The sequence below is a fragment of the Pseudophryne corroboree genome, chromosome 1 (genome assembly GCF_028390025.1).
Source record: "Pseudophryne corroboree isolate aPseCor3 chromosome 1, aPseCor3.hap2, whole genome shotgun sequence".
In the NCBI taxonomy this organism is placed as follows: domain Eukaryota; kingdom Metazoa; phylum Chordata; class Amphibia; order Anura; family Myobatrachidae; genus Pseudophryne; species Pseudophryne corroboree.
In genome coordinates this window covers 421,309,013-421,327,453 of record NC_086444.1, presented here as the reverse complement: position 1 = coordinate 421,327,453, position 18,441 = coordinate 421,309,013, and the positions used below count along the sequence as shown (strand labels likewise).

Genomic DNA, 18,441 nt, shown 5'->3' with positions numbered 1-18,441 from the left:
TTTGCCGGCGGCTGCGGGACTTACCTGATGTATGAACGGCTTTTCCGGATCTCCGCTTCGTTGCCTGCAGTCTTCGACTTCGCCGTTTGTTTGCATGCGGTGCATCCCCCTAATCTCGTTTTTTTCTTCCGACGGCCATGGTTTTTTTAATATCTTTTTAATAAAGTTATTTGTATCACGTGACCGTTGTGGGAAATGTAATGTGTAGATGGCGTCCCTGCACTCAATATACATGCGCTGGAGCAGAGACACGGGCAGAGCTGGGACTCCCAGCCGCCACATGCGCCGGAACAGACGCGAGGAGAGCTTAGGACACACCGCCGACACATGCGCATGAGATCTGTGGGGTGGAGAAAAAACAGAGCTCCTATATCACCAGAAGGCTGCAATATCGAACTCCGTTAATGGCTGAAGGTAGCATAATACATTTGGACGATACTGGTTCCCGGTTCACCGCGATAATGCAGTGAAGTGGGACCCGGTATTTAACGATTGAAAAGAGGACTGTAATACATCTACCCCTGAGTTCCCCGCTAGCCTCTCCTTTAAACTTCAGACAGACAGGAGTGCTGGGTTTGCATCGGCGGGTGAGTCCAAGCCAGCCCTCCTTTCTCTCAAGACCCTGCTGTGTCCAATTAGGTATGCGGCTGCACGCAGGGGGGGGAGAGCAGACGGCGATGGAGAGTGTCAATGCAGCTGGATGTGGCGGGGCGCGACTATAATGATAGACATCAGCGGGAGGACAGCAGGGCGGATGAAAACAGGCAGGGCACAAATTTACAGCTGGAAAAGGGGCAGGGCGTGGTACTCCGTTATAGAAGCCTAGCGTGAACATTAGTTTTATACTTCAGTATGTCTTGAAATATAATATAACTTATCCATTAAATATAAGGGATGCAAGCTTTCCATCTTAAAAACATTTACATCACTTTGTACTGCCATTCCTGTTAGAATACCTAATTGTGTAGCTTGTGCTTCCTAAGTTCTCACTCCATACTTTATCCTATTCAGGATTGGACATTGAAAGCAGCTTGAAGCAGTTGGCTGAACGCCGTACTGATATTTTCGGTGTGGAAGAAACAGCCATTGGTAAAAAGATTGGAGAGGAAGAAATCCAGAAACCTGAGGAGAAGGTATGCTTGGATTTTTTTGTCTGGTTTCTGCATTTAACACCATTCACTGATTATAAATGCACCGCGGGGCTATCACCTCACATAGTCTCTTTGCTTGTAGGTTACATGGGATGGTCACTCTGGCAGTATGGCACGTACCCAGCAGGCCGCCCAGGCAAATATTACTCTGCAGGAGCAAATTGAGGCTATCCATAAAGCTAAAGGGCTGGTGCCTGATGAAGATGGCAAAGATAAGATTGGACCTAGCAAGCCCAATGAGATTTCACAGCCGCCTCCATCTTCTGCACCTACCATGTCCACTTCTGTTCCGCCCATGAATTCTGCTCCAAGACTACCACCCCCTGTGTCACTCCACCAACAGGTCAACCCTCCTGTGTCAAGGCCACTGTCCGTAAGTTTTGCCCACTTCTTTTGTTACTTAGGATTAGAGGAAATTGAGCTGTGGGTATAATTATTTCTACTAGGATGAGGAATACATGCATAGGAATGCTTGCTTAGCTTTGTCCTATGGGGATGGGTGCAGAAGTCATGACAAAGTGTTTTCTCTATTATACCCTTGATTTCCTTAAGCCTGAATTTGATTACATATGTAACTGTTCACTAGTTACTTGGTAATTGTATTGATTATGATTGATATGTGGAAGCTTGGCATCCTCTTTATGCCCTAAACTTTTATTTTAGTCTTTGATCACAGATGCCATGCAGCTGGTGTACCGTGGATTGCAAGCATAGCAAGAGTTTGGCATAAGCTACAGTGGCACTCTCTTCAGTCGAGTTGCCATGAGCATTAAAAATGAATCCATTGCATCTGAAATTGTCTGAAAACATATGTGGTTTTAATACAAATGTTATTAAGTTGTGAGAGGCTTGTGTAGTTTTAAAATATAAGTAATGAGTAGAGCTTGATAAATGATATTTTTTATTTAGATGCCACCACCTATACGAACTACTATGGTGTCTGCTATGCCTGTGATGCAGAGGCCTCCAATGGCATCTATGGTCCGTCTTCCTCATGGCTCTGTCTTGACAGCTCCCATGCCACCTATCCTGCATACTCCTAGGATTAATGTTGTGCCTATGCCCCCGAACCCACCCCCTATGATGACACAGAGAGCACCTCATATGATTGTCCCAGCTGGTGAGTGATATACACACCTGTGAAATGTTATGCTTACTTATTGACCAGGCTATTTATATGATCTGTTTTTAATGTATACATGGGGCAGATTCAGGTCTGCTTGGTGGATGGCTCTTACAAGTTATACACTGCTCTCCTCTTGAATAGGTGGCAATAAAGTGTTCACACATAGGCCAAAATGAGTTAAGGGTTGCTTACTATGCTTAGCGTCCAAAAAGATTCGGCTTTTCAGATGGACTTCTTGTACTAGCGGCAAGTGCTCTCTGCTGATATGCTATGTGCTCAAGTGGCTGGTTAGACGGTCAGAGTGGCCGTGTGGATGCATATAGCAGAATATCAACAGCTCAACTTTCGTGCAACTTAACCGATCCCATTGTGCATATGAGATGCTCTGTTTACAATTGTAACATTGCTTAGAGCTAAACCTTAGTTACATTTCTACAAGTGTCTCTTGAGAGATGGTCTGTTGCTGTTATCAACATAATAGAAGTTTACTTTCACTTTCTAAACTGTATGAAGAATACTACTGACTTAGTTGATGTGGTTATGCCTCCCTTTCTACATCTTTCTCATGAACATTCCCTCTGTCTTTAGCATTTGTCCCTGCTCCACCTATTGCACCTGTGCCTCAGTCTGCACCATTACCCCCATCTCATCCTCCTCCACCAATGGAGGATGAGCCATCTGCCAAGAAAATGAAGAGTGAGGATGCTCTGATGCCAGAAGAAGAGTTCTTGCGCAGGAACAAGGTGTGTAGGAGCATGGCCACTGTACATTTTGCAGCAAGCTTGATTGGGGAGCTTATTTACGAAGATCACAGGCTGTGTTTAAAATAGTTGTTTTTTTACACTACAGCAATTACCTAGCCTTCCCATAGCTATTCCAGGTGCCTGCTCACTATACATTTTGTACATTCCGATGGTAAAGTATTATTGCATCTACGTTTGCATACAGGCATGAAAATATATTAGACAAGATGCAGATAAGTTTTCTTAATCTTCACTGACTGCTTAAAATATTAATATTTGAGGGACATTGGTACTTCATTACAAATGATATTATTTGTATTGTACCATTCATTTATAATTGCCAAATTGGACCTAGAAATGCTGAAGGCTTTATTTAAGGTATAGGGTGAGGTCTGATCTCTGCCACCATATAGCCATTTTATTTGTGGCATAGAAATGTCTGTCTGCCCTGCCACAATGCAATGAATACAAAATATGTGCTTCCCTTCTGGCCAATAAAAAGGGTCTTCCCGCAACTTCTCTTTCGAGGGTGTAAAAGTTTTGTGTCCTGTTCAAACTCTGCAGTTGTCCTGCTTTTTTATTACACAAATCCTTGTTCTTTCGTACTAATAGAGGCACACAAGCATACAGCATCACAAGAGTTTTACTATGGTTGCTGTTCTGCCCCACGGAAATAACCCCTACTGTTTGTTTTCTTTCACCCGCAGGGGCCTGTTACAGTTAAAGTGCAAGTTCCCAACATGCAGGATAAGACGGAATGGAAGCTGGGTGGCCAGGTGCTGGCCTTCACCCTGCCCCTCTCAGACCAGGTAACACACAGATACTGGAAATGTTTTTGTCAGTTCTCGTTCTAATTGCTGGCAGCAGTGCACAATTTTTTTGCGTTATGTCATGTTTTGAACTGTGCACCTATTCAACAAAGTATTTTTTTTTTTTTTTGGCTTGATAGGTCTCTGTAATTAAGGTTAAGATCCATGAGGCAACTGGCATGCCAGCTGGAAAGCAAAAGCTTCAATATGATGTAAGTAACATTTGAGGAAAACATTAAAATCAATAGTTTAATTCTGTATGGTTGTAAACCTTCTTGTTGGTAAGTGAAAACTGCGGTGGTTAGGAAAGAAATGGAGGGGACTGTATCTGCTTTAGCAAATTGCGGGCCATACATCCGTGCCGCATGTTATAACTCCCTGACTCCCCAACCCTGGTAATTTTTTTTTACCAGAATCTCCAAATTGGTGATTTCTAACATGTTGTAGTTCCAAGGCGTCAACAGAATGGGGAATCGGGGCAATACGTCACAGATGAGATTTAAAACATCTGCATAGCTGTGTATGTCGTCTATAATTTTAGAAGTGTTCAGTATGATTTACTGACACACACAATACTAACTGTGATAATCCCGACAGCCATTGGCTGACAATCAAAATACCGACAGTTAAAATACCGACATTAATTATGCCGACACACTCAAAGTGCTGACAGAATAGCAACATTTGAGAATACCGACATGAGTTTTTTGTGTGTCAATGTCGAAATAGGTCAACATGGACACCGTGTAAGTGTGCCGTGTCTCCTCGCATGGCTCGCTGTGTATTCTATCCCCCTCCAGGTCTACTGGGATGGTAAAGTATGAACCAGTGTGTTTTGGGGAATAAATTCCTTAAAAAAGCATGTCGGCATTTCAAATGTGTATATTCTGAGTGTCGACAATTTGAACAGGTGGGTATAATGAATGTTGGTATTTTAACTGTCTGTCAATGGCTGTCGGGATTATGACCGTCTGTACTTTGTCCGTCTGTAAATGAAATGCTACCCTTCTAGAAGCATCATGTAGTAAGTGTAGTACTTGCAGTTTGAGGCTGGTAGTGCTTTCATTGTCTGCATAGCCATAATCTGCATGGTTATATGTGTGTGCTTTGTTTTCATCAACTAATAACCTTTCCCTTGTCTCTCATACAGGGAATCTTTATTAAAGACTCAAACTCTGTCGCTTACTACAACATGCAGAATGGAGCTACAATCCACCTGGCTCTGAAGGAAAGAGGAGGGCGAAAAAAATAACTTTAAGACAATTAAAAAAAGTTAACTACAATTCTCTCATTGCCAGTACATTAGACAAATTGTGCTGTTTTAATGCTGATGTTTCAAGTATACTTAATAGTACATAGGCATGGCAATAGCACATGGAGTGTGGAACTGTGCAGGTAAATTTGCACTTTAAAGAAGACCTATGTATGCTGACCAGCTTTTATGGAGAAGTGGATTTGACAGAAGGTTGTAACTGCCTGATCAGCATTTGTACAACGACAGACTTCCAAGAATTAAAACTAAAGCTTATTGTCTGGAACTATTTCGAAGTACTAATTAAACATGATATATAGCACAATTGTTCAAACCCTTCAGTTCAGTATGTTTGCCCCATGATCTTTAATGCATAGTGCATGCAGTCATTTTTTTTTTAGTTTTTTACAACAGTCTGGCAAAATACAAGGGAGGCACTTACTCTGGAAGAGAGCGTTGATTTCTGTGGAGGGACTTAATGACACTTAGGTGATCTAACAGTAGTGAATGAGGAATTGATGAAAATTAGAATGTGTGCTAGTCCTGTACCTACTGTTTAATTCTCCTTCGTAAAGAGCCAGAATAAAGTATCGAGGTTATTTTTAGACAACATTTCCCAAATGCGTAAACCCAAATTGGCCAGCAATCCTTATAAAATATTCAGATTTAATGAGAATGTTTAGTAATGTTGAAAATAAGTGCACCAGATTCCACATTTGTGTTTGGTGATTGGCCAATTTGCTGTAACTGAAACTGCCATGTTCCTGTTCGTTCAACCGGCTGAGGGCCTGAATCTGATTATTTAAGCTATAGTCTGTGTCTGGATCCACTTGTATTGGGGATCTTGAGTAGTTGCCTACAGATATGGGTGGAGGAAGAAAGTGTTGCTATAGTTGAGTTAACTGCCTATAGTAAACTTTTGCAGTTAACTTGTGCCTTATTTATGGATATATAGTAATGTTTTACCCAGCAATGACAACCCATGACATTACAAGTAGATTTATTTGGTCATTAAACTTTCATGCAGTAATTTAACATTCACCGTGAGCAAAATTATTATTCATTAAACGTCTTTTCCTCTTCAATCCTCCATGGCAGTTATTATTGCGGATAGCTTCCCGTCTAAGCTATGTAGAAACAGATTAGATTACCAAACACAAACTCCTGATGTAGCTCCTTCCTGTGTTAACACTTCCTGTCTAGATAAATCAGGCAGTGTTTTGTTTGTGTTTTAGTCCTGCTGGTGCTCATTCTGTAGAGATAAGACTAGGGCTGTGCTGATTTTCTGGTAGCAGACCTTGTGGCGATTCAATAGTGTGTGTGTCGGGGCATTGATGCTGGTGTTCTGTGAGTGTGCGGCTTTGTAGGACAGTGCCTGATTGGGTGGACCAAGTTTTGTATAGGACTCTGACAGAGCCATCTAGTGTTCCCAAAGTAGAGTGCCGTAATTAAATGTGGCATCCAGATAGAGAATGGAGCCAAAGTCCACCCCAAAACAGCAGTATCCGTTCAATGTAAGACCCAAAATTAGGGGTGCTTTGTATAATATGTTACTACTGGATTAATTGTGATTCTGTACCTTTGGTCAGTACTCTGGTTCTGGTTGTGGGGGAGAAAAAAGGAGAACAAATTACAGCAACATAAAGTATCTGGTAATAATGATGACGGAAGATAATTATTTAGTTGGCTAGCTAAGGCTTGGATAGATTTAAGTCACAACTATTCAGCAAATGTGGAAAAATATAGCATGTTTGGAAATCTTTTCAAGACCTGCCAAGTGGAAAGATAGCTGTTAATATTGTCACAATGTAGGGTCCTTTATAGGTAGATTTGCAAAAACAAATATAAAGTCATGTAACATAAACCGTTGCACTAAAATTCAGTTAATACAAAGTTTAAAGAAATATACTCCTTTTTTATAGTTGTGTTATATAATTTCTCTTTCATCCACTAGGGGACACTGGAGTTCCTTAGACATTAAGGGGTGTGAAGCTTGCAACCGGAGGTGTGGCACAATCTAAATCAATATTGTCTGCACAGCCGGTTCCTCCCCCTTCACATCCCTCCTCCCTCAGTTTTGAAAATTGTGCTAGGAGGTAGCACATGGAGCTTTGAGCTCCTGACTAAAACATTTGGTAGCTGCGTCCACCTAATAAAAGGGAGACAAGGCTGACTTATATAGAGAGACAAAGATTCCTATTGAAGGGACCTGCATCTCTCATCTGGAAAATCCTCATCTAAAACAGAGTGAGTACTGTTTTTTTACGAAGGGCCCTGTTAGGTTTCTTAGTTTCCTTCCTTGCCCTATTAATTTAACATTACAAGAGTTCCCCAGGTTTCTAATCCCACTTTCTCTAACGTCCTAAGTGGATGCTGGGGACTCCGTAAGGACCATGGGGAATAGCGGCTCCGCAGGAGACTGGGCACATCTAAAGAAAGCTTTAGGACTAACTGGTGTGCACTGGCTCCTCCCCCTATGACCCTCCTCCAAGCCTCAGTTAGATTTCTGTGCCCGACGAGAAGGGTGCACACTAGGGGCTCTCCTGAGCTTCTTAGTGAAAGTTTTAGTTTAGGTTTGTTATTTTCAGTGAGACCTGCTGGCAACAGGCTCACTGCATCGAGGGACTAAGGGGAGAAGAAGCGAACTCACCTGCGTGCAGAGTGGATTGGGCTTCTTGGCTACTGGACATTAGCTCCAGAGGGACGATCACAGGCCCAGCCTGGATGGGTCCCGGAGCCGCGCCGCCGGCCCCCTTACAGAGCCAGAAGAGCGAAGAGGTCCGGAAAAATCGGCGGCAGAAGACGTTCCTGTCTTCAATAAGGTAGCGCACAGCACTGCAGCTGTGCGCCATTGCTCTCAGCACACTTCATACTCCGGTCACTGAGGGTGCAGGGCGCTGGGGGGGGGCGCCCTGAGACGCAATAAAACATGATAAAAATACCTTACATGGCAAAAAATACATCACATATAGCTCCTGGGCTATATGGATGCATTTAACCCCTGCCAGAATATACAGAAAAACGGGAGATAAGGCCGCCGAAAAGGGGGCGGGGCCTATCTCCTCAGCACACTGGCGCCATTTTCCCTCACAGCTCAGTTGGAGGGAAGCTCCCTGGCTCTTCCCTGCAGTCACTACACTACAGAAAGGGTTAAAAAAAGAGGGGGGCACTAATTAGGCGCAGTATTAAAACATACAGCAGCTATAAGGGGAAAAACACTTATATAAGGTTATCCCTGTATATATATATATATATATAGCGCTCTGGTGTGTGCTGGCATACTCTCCCTCTGTCTCCCCAAAGGGCTAGTGGGGTCCTGTCCTCTATCAGAGCATTCCCTGTGTGTGTGCTGTGTCGGTACGTTTGTGTCGACATGTATGAGGAGAAAAATGATGTGGAGACGGAGCAGAGTGTCTGTAACAGTGATGTCACCACCTAGGGGGTCGACACCTGAGTGGATGTACTGTTGAAAATTACGTGACAGTGTCAGCTCTGTATAAAAAAACAGTGGTTGACATGAGACAGCCGGCTACTCAGCTTGTGCCTGTCCAGACGTCTCATAGGCCGTCAGGGGCTCTAAAGCGCCCGTTACCTCAGATGGCAGATACAGACGCCGACACGGATACTGACTCCTGTGTCGACGGTGAAGAGACAACCGTGATTTCCAGTAGGGCCACACGTTACATGATTGAGACAATGGAAAATGTTTTATACATTTCTGATAATACGAGTACCACCAAAAAGGGGTATTATGTTCGGTGAGGGAAAAACTACCTGTAGTTTTCCTGAATCTGAGAAATAAAATGAGGTGTGTGATGATGCGTGGGTTTCCCCCCGATAACAATTGATAATTTCTTAAAAAGTATTGGCTGTATACCCTTTCCCGCCAGAGGTTAGGGTGCGTTGGGAAACACCCCCTAGGGGGGATAAGGCGCTCACACGCTTGTAAGAACAAGGGCTCTACCCTCTCATGAGATGGCCGCCCTTAAGGATCCTGCTGATAGAAAGCAGGAGGGTATCCAAAAATGTATTCACACACATACTGGTGTTATACTGCGACCAGCAATCGCCTCAGCCTGGAGGTGCAGTGCTGGGTTGGCATGGTCGGATTCCCTGACTGGAAATATTGATATCCTAGATAAGGATAGTATATTATTGCCTATAGAGCATTTAAAAGATGCATTTCTATATATGCATGATGCACAGCGGAATATTTGCCGACTGGCATCAAGTATAAGTGCGTTGTCCAATTCTACCAGTAAAATGGTCAGGTGATGCGGATTCCAAACGGCATTTGGAAGTATTGCCTTTGAAAGGGGACATTTGGGGTCGGTCTTTTAGACCTGGTGGCCACGGCAACAACTGGGAAATCCACGTTTGTACCCCAGGTCGCCTCTCAAAATAAGACGCCGTATTATCAGGCGCAGTCCTTTGTTGGCAAGCGGACAAAAGGTTCCTCTTTTCTGCTCGTGACAGAGGGAGAGGAAAAAGGCTGAAGAGATTACCCAGTTCCCAGGAACAGAAACCCTTTCCCGCCTCTGCAAAGCCCTCAGTGTGACGCTAGGGCCTTACAAGCTCAGGCACGGTGGGGGCCCGTTCTCAATGAATTTCAGTGCGCAGTGGGCTCACTCGCAAGTAGACCCCTGGATCCTTCAGGTAATATCTCAAGGGTACATATTGGAATTCGAGACGTCTCCCCCTCGCCGTTTCCAAAAGTCGGCTTTACCGACGTCTCCCTCTGACAGGGAGGCAGTTTTGGAAGCCATTCACAAGCTGTATTCCCAGCAGGTGATAATCAAGGTACCCCTCCTGCAACAGGGAACGGGGTATTATTCCACACTATTGTGGTACCGAAGCCAGACGGCTCGGTGAGACCGATTCTAAATCTAAAATCTTTGAACACTTACATACAGAGGTTCAAATTCAAGATTGAGTCACTCAGAGCAGTGATTGCGAACTTGGAAGAAGGGGACTACATGATGTCTCGGGACATCAAGGATGCTTACCTTCATGTCAAAATTTACCCTTCTCACCAAGGGTACCTCAGGTTATGGTACAGAACTGTCACTATCAGTTCAGACGCTGCCGTAGGGATGGTCCACGGCACCCCGGGTCTTTACCAAGGTAATGGCCGAAATGATATCCCTTCGAAGGAAGGGAATTTTAGTTATCCCTTACTTGGACGATTCCCTGATAAGGGTAAGATCCAGGGAACAGTTGGAAGTCGGTGTAGCACTATCTCAGGTAGTGTTGCGGCAGCACGATTGGATTCTCAATATTCCAAAATCGCAGCTGGTTCCGACGACTTGTCTTCTGTTTCCTAGGGATGTTCCTGGACACAGTCCAGAAAAAAGGTGTTTCTCCCGGAAGAGAAAGCCAGGGAGTTATCCGAGCTAGTCAGGAACCTCCTAAAACCGAACCAAGTCTCAGTGCATCAATGCACAAGGGTTCTTGGTAAAAATGGTGGCTTCCTACGAAGCAATCCCATTCGTTAGATTCCACGCAAGAACTTTCCAGTGGAACCTACTGGACAAATGGTCCGGGTCGCATTTTCAGATGCATCAGCGGATAACCCTGTCACCAAGGACAAGGGTATCCATCCTGTGGTGGTTGCAGAGTGCTCATCTTCTAGAGGGCCGCAGATTCGGCGTTCAGGACTGGGTCCTGGTGACCACGGATGCCAGCCTGCGAGGCTGGGGGAGCAGTCACACAGGGAAGGAATATCCAGGGCTTAGGGTCAAGCCTGGATACATCACTTCACATAAATATCCTGAAGCTAAGGGCCATTTACAATGCTCTAAGCTTAGCAAGACCTCTGCTTCAAGGTCAGCCGGTGTTGATCCAGTCGGACAACATCATGGCAGTCACCCACGTAAACAGACAGGGTGGCACAAGAAGCAGGAGGGCAATGGCAGAAGCTGCAGGGATTCTTCGCTGGGCGGAAAATCATGTGATAGCACTGTCAACAGTATTCATTCCGGGAGTGGACAACTGGGAAGCAGACTTCCTCAGCACGACCTCCACCCGGGAGAGTGGGGACTTCACCCAGAAGTCGTCCACATGATTAAAAAACTCGACAGGTATTGCGCCAGGTCAAGAGACCCTCAGGCAATAGTTGTAGACGCTCTGGTAACACCGTGGGTGTACCAGTCAGTGTATGTGTTCCCTCCTCTGCCTCTCATACCCAAGGTACTGAGATTGATAAGATGGAGAGGAGAAAGCACTATATTCGTGGCTCCGGATTGGCCAAGAAGGACTTGGTAACCGGAACTTCAAGAGATGCTCACGGAGGATCCGTGGCCTCTACCTCTAAGAAGGGACCTGCTCCAGCAAGGACCCTGTCTGTTCCAAGACTTACCGCGGCTGCGTTTGACGGCATGCCGGTTGAACACCGGATCCTGAAGGAAAAAAGGCATTCCGGATGAAGTCATCCATATCCTGATCTAAAGCCAGGAAGGATGTAACCGCAAAAACATTATCACCGCAATTGGCGAAAATATGTTGCGTAGTGCGAGGCCAGTAAGGCCCGACGGAGGAAATTCAACTGGGTCGATTCCTACATTTCCTGCAAACAGGAGTGTCTATGGGCCTGAAATTGGGGTCCATTAAGGTTCAGATTTCGGCCCTGTCAATTTTCTTCCAAAAAAGAACTAGCTTCAGTCCCTGAAGTTTAGACGTTTGTAAAAGGGGTACTGCATATACAGCCTCCTTTTGTGCCTCCAGTGGCAATTTGGGATCTCAATGTAGTTTGGGTTCCAAAAGTCACATTGGTTTGAACCACTTGAATCTGTGGAGTTAAAATATCTCACATGGAAAGTGGTCATGCTGTTGGCCCTGGCCTGGGCCAGGCGCGTGTCAGAATTGGCGGCTTTATCCTGTAAAAGCCCTTATCTGATTTTCCATTCGGACAGGGCGGAATCGAGGACTCGTCCTCAGTTTCTCCCTAAGGTGGTTCCAGCGTTTTCACCTGAACCAACCTATTGTGGTGCCTGCGGCTACTAGGGACTTGGAGGAATCCAAGTTGCTGGATGTTGTCAGGGCCCTGAAAATATGTTTCCAGGACGGCTGGAGTCAGGAAATCTGACTCGCTGTTTATCCTGTATGCACCCAACAAGCTGGGTGCTCCTGCTTCTAAGCAGACTATTGCTCGTTGGATTTGTAGTACAATTCAGCTTGCACATTCTGTGGCAGGCCTGCCACAGCTAAAATCTGTAAAAAGCCCGTTCCACAAGGAAAGTGGGCTCATCTTGGGCGGCTGCCCGAGGGGTCTCGGCTTTACAACTTTGCCGAGCAGCTACTTGTTTAGGGGCAAACACGTTTGCTAAATTCTACAAATTTGATACCCTGGCTGAGGAGGACCTGGAGTTCTCTCATTCGGTGCTGCAGAGTCATCCGCACTCTCCCGCCCGTTTGGGAGCTTTGGTATAATCCCCATGGTCCTTACGGAGTCCCCAGCATCCACTTAGGACGTTAGAGAAAATAAGAATTTACTTACCGATAATTCTATTTCTCATAGTCCGTAGTGGATGCTGGGCGCCCATCCCAAGTGCGGATTGTCTGCAATACTTGTACATAGTTATTGTTACAAAAATCGGGTTATTATTGTTGGGAGCCATCTTTTCAGAGGCTCCTCTGTTATCATACTGTTAACTGGGTTCAGATCACAAGTTATACGGTGTGATTGGTGTGGCTGGTATGAGTCTTACCCGGGATTCAAAATCCTTCCTTATTGTGTACGCTCGTCCGGGCACAGTATCCTAACTGAGGCTTGGAGGAGGGTCATAGGGGGAGGAGCCAGTGCACACCAGTTAGTCCTAAAGCTTTCTTTAGATGTGCCCAGTCTCCTGCGGAGCCGCTATTCCCCATGGTCCTTACGGAGTCCCCAGCATCCACTACGGACTATGAGAAATAGAATTATCGGTAAGTAAATTCTTATTTTAGATACAGTTAACTGGTGGGCTTATGCTACACAGCGGCAGCGATCTCAGTCTCCCTTTTCTAGAGTGAGATTCTATGCTGAGAGCTCAAGTTCTCCTGACGCGCCGGGGGAAACTTCTGCGCGCTAAACTATCTTATCGCCGCTACTGGACTTGGTGAGAGACGTCCCGTAGCGCGTACAGGCAGGAGAGGTCAGATGCCGCAAGAGCTCGGCTGAGCGCTGCGGCGGGCGGTCCCGGAGCGCGGGACGGAGCGGAGTGTGAGGCTGGCTGGGACTACAGGTTTGCAGACACTCACCTGGTAGACGATCAGCGCGCCTCCCCATAGCATAGCACAGAAGGCTGGAAGGGGCAGTTTAGTTTATGAAGTGACTAAAAAATTTGAATGTCGCCCATTTTACTTTTTACTCCTGGTGCTATTCTAAGAGGAGGATATAAGCCCTCCCCCTTGCATACACACTAACTTTATCCTAATGGTAGGGTATAAACCCTCTCCCTAGTATTGACATCAAGCATTTTTTAGTGTAGCTGTAGCTCCCTCTGCTGGTAGAAAGTTATATACATACATATTTTAAATGAGGATTTCCTGAACAATTTAATTATATTACTATTTATATTTTCAAAGGAATTCTATGCAAAGATCCTGAAGAAAATACTAGGAAGCACGTGGACAACCTCACCATCGTAGCTGATTTACAGTTCGGGCTGTGAGCGTTGCAAAACGGCTGATGAATTATTATTATTATTATAATTTTTTTTAATTTATTTTTTTATTTAGTTTTGGTTTTGTCATTTTCCCTCCTTGTACATATTGAAGGGATAAGTTTGCCAGCCGGTTCCAATACCTTCGCTTCCGTCTTCCCTCAGTCTTTCCCTTCCTAGTTTTAAAAGGTGAAAGCGCTGCGTAATACCCTAGTACGGGGTTTAAATAGCATGTCTAAAGCACCAACCAAGACTTCCAAGACCTGCTATGTTTGTGCGGAGTGTAACAAAAAGAGCACGAGGGTTGGCAGCTCCGGGGTGTGCGACTCCTGCTTGGACAAGGACGCTCCACCTAGGAGCAGTGCTCCGCCTAGGTCATGGGAAGACAACCTGGCAAATAGAATCTCACAGGAGATGGCGGAATCCTGCAGACAGCAATCAGAATGGGCTACGGGCTTCTCTAAGACGGTGGAGGAATTTCTCATCAAGTGAACGCCGCGAGCACATGCAGAAACGAATGTGCGCAAGGCCGTTAAAAGACCTCTTCCTATCATAACCGAACCAGACGAGGAAGGAGATCCTCTCATTGATACGGAGGAAGGTGAGTTAATGGAATCTACCCTGGACGCCGATTTTCCAGAAGTAGACACGGCACTCTCGGGTATTGAGTCTTTGATTGAAGCGGTGAAAGAGATCCTTGACTTCAAGGCGGAAGACGTCAAGGAACCAGAAGAATTTGATTTATTCGAATCCCAGAAGCCGCGTTCTGCGGTGTTTCCCATTCCTAAATCCCTCCAATCTCAGATGGAGGAGGCTTGGAAACAGCCGGACAAACGCTTTCAATTTCCAAAGAGGTTTCAAGCAACTTATCCCCTACCCAAGGGTGTCATGGATAAGTGGGAGACTCCACCTGTAGTGGATGCTTCCCTAGGAAGGTTATCGAAGAAGACAATATTGTCGATACCTAATGTGACGACTTTAAAGGAAGCGTCAGATAGGAAGGTGGACACTACTTTAAAGTTAATATTCATGGCAGCAGGTGCAGCACAGAGACCTGCGATCGTATGTGCTTGGGTAAACAAGGCCATGGGCGCGTGGTCTGGGAGTATTGTACAAGCTATTGAGGAGGAAAATAGCTTGGAAGAGATTACCCAACTGGCGGACCACATTCGTGAGTCTGCTTCATACTTGTGTCAAGCCTCACAGGATCTTAGCAGAATAGCTTCGCGCATCTCCGCTTCGGCTATATCGGCTAGACGGATTTTATGGCTCAGAGAATGGCAAGGCGACACCAAGAAGGCGATGGAATCTATCCCCTTTGGGGGGGAGATGCTTTTCGGTGTTGAGTTGGATAAGTGGATTTCGCAGGCTACAGCAGGAAAATCTACTTTTCTGCCTACTCCATATACGAGAGCCGTTCCACAGACTAGAAGAGGATATTCGGGACCGGCATTTAATTCATTTAGATCGCGGTCCTTTCGAGGCCGAGGACGCGGTTTTGGTACACAATTCCGTGGAGGCAGAGGTAGAGGCCGCGCACAGGCAGCAGCCAGACAACCGGATAAACCTGTTGACAAGACCGTGGCATGACGGTCTTCCGGCCCACCCGGGATCCCCCTTGGTGGGCGCCCGTCTGGAAGGTTTTCAGGACATATGGACAGTCACCTCTCCAGATCCTTGGATCAACGACATAATCTCCCAGGGGTACAGACTGGATTTTCAACAGAGACCTCACAGTCAGTTTTTTACAACGGGTCTGCCTCAATGCCCTCAGAAGGCAGGAGCGCTACTGACAGCCATCCAAAAAAAAATAAAAAATTACAAATTATTACGGTCAGCGGTCATTACTACAGTTCCCGCCTCTCAGAGAGGAACGGGTTTTTATTCCAGTCTTTATGTTGTACCAAAGCCAGACGGAACGGTCAGGCCGATCCTCAATTTAAACGTTTTAAACCAGTTTCTAAAGATATACAGCTTCAAGATGGAATCAATCCAGTCGATTATTGCAGGTCTGGAACAGGGCGAATTCATGGTGTCCATGGATATAAAGGATGCATACCTGCATATTCCAATTTGGGCTCCCCACCAAGCTTACCTAAGGTTTGCACTGGTGAGGGATCATTACCAATTCAGAGCCCTGCCATTTGGTCTATCGTCAGCGCCGAGGATCTTCACAAAGATAATGGCAATCATGGTTGCGGGGTTTAGAATGGTGGGAGTCACGATCATACCCTATCTAGACGATCTTCTGATCAAGGCCTCCTCTCAAGAGAAGCTGATCAAAGATGTTCAGACGTCTCACCGATTTTTCGTTCAACACGGCTAGATTGTGAACTTCCAGAAATCCAACCTCACTCCGACTCAACGAATTCAATTCCTTGGTCTCATCTTGGACACGGTACAGTTAAAGATTTTTCTGCCAGAATCCAAGATCAGGGATATACAGAGGTTAGTAGATCAAGTACTAGGGACACCGTCAGTGTCTCTGCGCCTCTGTGTACAACTTCTCGGAAAAATGGTGGCATCGTTCAAAGCTCTCCAGTACGGCAGGCTTCATTCACGACCGTTCCAGATGAACCTCCTTGCTCAGGGAGCCGGTTCACACTGGCTTCTTCATCGTCGGATCTGACTTCAACCACACGTACGAGTCTCCTTGATTTGGTGGTCTTTGTACAAGAATCTCGCAGCAGGGAAGATATTCGGGATATGGAATTGGAGAATCCTGACAACGGACGCCAGCCTCAGAGGTTGGGGTGCCGTCTTCGAGGACCATCAGTTTCAGGGACGATGGAGATTGCACTTCTCCTCGCCGAAGACTGTCAGGAATCACTACGTGAGGGTACAGTCGGACAATGTCACAACGACGGCTTACATAAACCGTCAGGGAGGAACAAGGAGCAGAATGGCGTTAAGGGAAGCCACAAAGATATTGGTATGGGCGGAAAGGCGAAACGTCATACTATCGACGGTGTTCATTCCAGGTGTGGAGAACTGGGAAGCAGATTATCTCAGTCGACAGGACATGCACCCGGGAGAGTGGTGCCTGCATCCACGGATTTTCGTCATGGTAGTGAGAGATGGGGTCTTCCTCAAGTGGACCTCATGGCGTCTCGGCAGAACAGTCAGCTGCCCCGTTGTGTCCAGAACAAGGGATCCGGCAGCAGAAGGAGTGGACGCATTGACGCTTCCTTGGGGGTACGAAAGGTTTACATCTTTCCACCGTTCCCACTCATTCCCAGGGTTCTGAAGAGGCTGAAACGAGAGCGAGTATGGGCGATTCTAATCGCACCAGATTGGCCACGCAGGAGTTGGTACTCGGATCTACAAGGCTTGTTAGCGGACAAACCGTGGCGGTTACCTCAGAGAGAGGACCTGCTATCTCAAGGCCCGTTTCTACATCCGGACCTGAACAGGCTGCGTTTAACGGCATGGCTATTGAGACCAGGATCTTAAGGAACAGAGGGATACCTAGAATGGCTATTCCTACGATGATTGCAGCTTGAAAACCGGTCACGGCCGGGCATTACTACAGAATTTGGAAGAAGTACATCGACTGGTGTAAGGAACGTGGATGGAATTCGACGTCCTTCCACTTATCCAAACTTTTACTTTTCCTTCAAGCCGGACTAGACTTAGGTCTGCGCCTGGGATCTCTGAAGGTTCAAGTGTCGGCTCTTTCCATCAGCGGTTGGCAGCCTTACCAGAGATTCAGACCTTTTTATAGGGGGTTCTCAGACTACAGCCCCCGTTTCGTCCTCCCACTGCACCGTGGGATCTCAAATTGATATTAGATTTTTTGAAATCCCCACTCTTTGAACCGTTACCAAGAACAGACCTGAAACATCTCTCTTGGAAGGTAACGTTGTTGCTAGCCTTGGCTTCGGCTAGGCGTGTTTCTGAGTTAGGAGCCTTATCGTGTAAGAGTCCTTTTTTGATTTTTCATGAGGACCGGGCGGAACTCCGTACAAATGCAGATTTCCTTCCGAAAGTTGTTTCGGTGTTTCATGTAAACCAGCCGATTGTGGTCCCATCTTTCCAGGGGATGGCAGATGGGGATGTATCCTTGGATGTTGTCCGAGCGTTGCGGGTGTACGTACACATTACGTCGTCCTTTAGAAAGTCCGACCATTTATTTGTCCTGTATGATGGGCCAAAGAAGGGTTGGCCGGCTTCTAAGCAATCTCTGTCCAGATGGATTAGACTGGCCATTCGGCAAGCTTATGTTTCCTGTGGTAAACAGGTTCCTGTACAGACGGGTGCTCATACTACCCGGTCGGTGGGTGCCTCCTGCTAGAGGTGCTTCCACGACTCAACTTTGTAGAGTGGCGACATGGTCCTCAGCCCACACGTTTGCTAAATTTTACCAGTTTGTTACCTTTGCGTCCGAGGATTCTAAGTTCGGACGTTTGGTTTTACAGGCAACAGACAGCACTCCCTCCCTAGGGGATAACTTTGGGACGTCCGCTAATGTCTAAGGAACTCCAGTGTCCCCTAGTGGATGAAAGAGAAAAGAGGATTTTGGTACTTACCGATAAATCCATTTCTCTGAATCCTCTAGGGGACACTGGACGCCCGCCTCGGTGCTGTCAGCCTGCTGTGTTTGTGTTATTGTTCAAACAGTTCGTACAAACGGTGTTAGTTTCGGTTAAAGAAGTTCTTGGATGCTGTTTATGTTGTACGGTTCGGTTCCTCGCCAGGTGCGGTAGTCTCATGTCCTATTC

The 18,441-nt window shown here is 46.1% G+C and overlaps 1 protein-coding gene across 1 annotated transcript in view; it reads left to right on the top strand.

The window, feature by feature from the left end:
- SF3A1 (splicing factor 3a subunit 1) overlaps window positions 1–6,166 on the top strand; it is a 72,527-nt gene extending 66,361 nt beyond the window's left edge. The window contains exons 10-16 of the mRNA XM_063913381.1: window positions 1,012–1,133; window positions 1,234–1,524; window positions 2,061–2,271; window positions 2,866–3,020; window positions 3,728–3,829; window positions 3,970–4,041; window positions 4,980–6,166. Coding sequence (XP_063769451.1) covers window positions 1,012–1,133; window positions 1,234–1,524; window positions 2,061–2,271; window positions 2,866–3,020; window positions 3,728–3,829; window positions 3,970–4,041; window positions 4,980–5,081 — 1,055 coding nt within the window. The 3' untranslated portion in view covers window positions 5,082–6,166. The remainder of the gene's footprint in view (window positions 1–1,011; window positions 1,134–1,233; window positions 1,525–2,060; window positions 2,272–2,865; window positions 3,021–3,727; window positions 3,830–3,969; window positions 4,042–4,979) is intronic.
- The last annotated feature ends 12,275 nt before the right edge of the window (window positions 6,167–18,441 follow it).